At 36.5% G+C, this 1,928-nt stretch overlaps 1 protein-coding gene across 1 annotated transcript in view; it reads left to right on the top strand.

Annotated features, from left to right (window-relative positions):
* The first annotated feature begins 708 nt into the window (after window positions 1-708).
* The window catches only part of LOC130242322 (natterin-3-like), a 1,864-nt gene continuing 644 nt past the window's right edge, over window positions 709-1,928 (top strand). Inside the window, exons 1-2 of the mRNA XM_056474401.1 lie at window positions 709-815; window positions 1,489-1,928. The exon at window positions 1,489-1,928 is cut by the window's right edge and continues 644 nt beyond it. Coding sequence (XP_056330376.1) covers window positions 725-815; window positions 1,489-1,928 — 531 coding nt within the window. The 5' untranslated portion in view covers window positions 709-724. The remainder of the gene's footprint in view (window positions 816-1,488) is intronic.

The raw sequence follows: 1,928 nt of genomic DNA on the forward strand, positions 1-1,928 counted from the left end.
CATCTGTTTAGCTGTGCCTTTACTGAATGAGCACTGTGCTACGTCCCACAGATCGCACTACTATGTTTTTCTCTTCTTTTTCATTCTTTTATAACATATTTTATCTGTTTTTTTTCTTATTTATTTAATTTCATTTTTATTTTTTTTTTTACAATTTTTATTATTTGTTTTTATTTTTCTTATACTTGTTTCTTTTATTCCTGTTTATGTAAAGCACTTTGAATTGCCACTGTGTATGAAATGTGCTATAGAAATAAACTTGCCTTGCCTTTACAGCAAAAAGGTCACTGGTTCGAGCCTCAGCTGGGTTAGTTGGCATTTCTGTGTGGAGTTTGCATGTTCTCCCCATGTTTGTGTGGGTTTCCTCTGGGTGCTACAGTTTCCCCCCACAGCATGTGCTGTAGGTGAATTGAGTAAGCTAAATTGTCCGTAGTGTATGTGTGTAAACGAGAGTATATTGGTGTTTTCCAGTGATGGGTTGCAGCTGGAAGGACATGCTGGATATGTTGGTTCATTCCGCTGTGGTTACCCCTGATTAATAAGGGGACTAAGCTGAAAAGAAAATGAATCTCTTAAAAAAATGACTGTGGACTAACAGCTCTGAATGCAAATGAATTATTTTTTTCAATACTGAACAGTGGTCTTTCATTACATGTCATCAAACCTGTGTATGAGTTCTGTCTTATTCGTGATTTTCACAGACACATTGTGAAATCAGTTGAATATGGAGATCAGCACAAGGATCGTGTTTGCTCTGCTGCTGACTATTTCACTGCAAGACAGGGGGGATTTCAGTCCAGCCTCTGAAAGAGCTGGTATGCATACACAATGAACAATTATTATGAGTTGTTGTTATGTCAATTATGATAAAATATGAAATCAACATTAGAAAATTTTGTCTGAAAACTCTCCTATTTTGTTCAGACTCTCATATAAGTTGGATTAAGGTTATGGAGTGTAAATGATGACAGAATTGTAATTTTGTAGTGTCTATCCTTTTCTCTTTCGCTCCTTACTCTAGCTCTTATTTTTGACTTCCTTTGTAGCATTTCTTGCGTGTATTGTCTTTTCATGTTAAATCGTTATGTTGAATCCAACGCAATCTCACGGCAATTCGTAACTTTTTGATTTAGTGGATAATTTGTACGAATTTGTACAATCTAATTCGTACAATTTAGTACGATTTGCTCATCCCCCAATGACGGTTGGGTTTAGGGGTGGGGTTAGGTGCCACGCCTCCTTTTTAAAATCGTACAATTTCGTACGACTGAACTCGTACGAATTAGCCACTAAACTGACAAAACGTAAAATACTTACGTTTTCTCGTGAGATCAGGCTGGTTGAATCACAAAAATGCCTCCTAAATGTAACTATTAATATTAATGACAGACATGATTTTCTTTAAGCTCTGAATGCACAACAGTTTGACACATTATATATCATTAATAGCCATTTGATTTGTGTTTCTGTTCTGGATTTGTCTTGCAGAGCTTTCACTGACGCTCATTCAATCGAATACTGATGAAAAGGTCTTAAACGTTGACCAGAAAGCATCTGATCAAAACACCAACTTGGAGTGGGTCCGATCAGAAGGAGTGCCGAAAGATGCTGTTTTTTATTCCAACGAAGGAAAGCAACATTACATTGCTAAATATAACTCGACATGTGAGGTTTGCTTTTTCGACAGCATCTCAAAGTCATGTTTAAAAATGTTGTCCACCAAGAAATGGGAATCTGTTAAAATTTTAACATTCGAAGAGATTTTGTTTTTAGTGAACAGGGACAACTTTGAACTGCTGGAATGGAAGAAATGCACCATTAATAAGTTTCCACCAATGTCAGTGGTGGTATGTGGGAAATTTATTGTTAATCTGAATATGAGCACGCAAACTGATGGGGAAGCGCTCGCCATAAACAATGACATTAAA

Source organism: Danio aesculapii, chromosome 15 (assembly GCF_903798145.1).
Source record: "Danio aesculapii chromosome 15, fDanAes4.1, whole genome shotgun sequence".
NCBI classification, from domain to species: domain Eukaryota; kingdom Metazoa; phylum Chordata; class Actinopteri; order Cypriniformes; family Danionidae; genus Danio; species Danio aesculapii.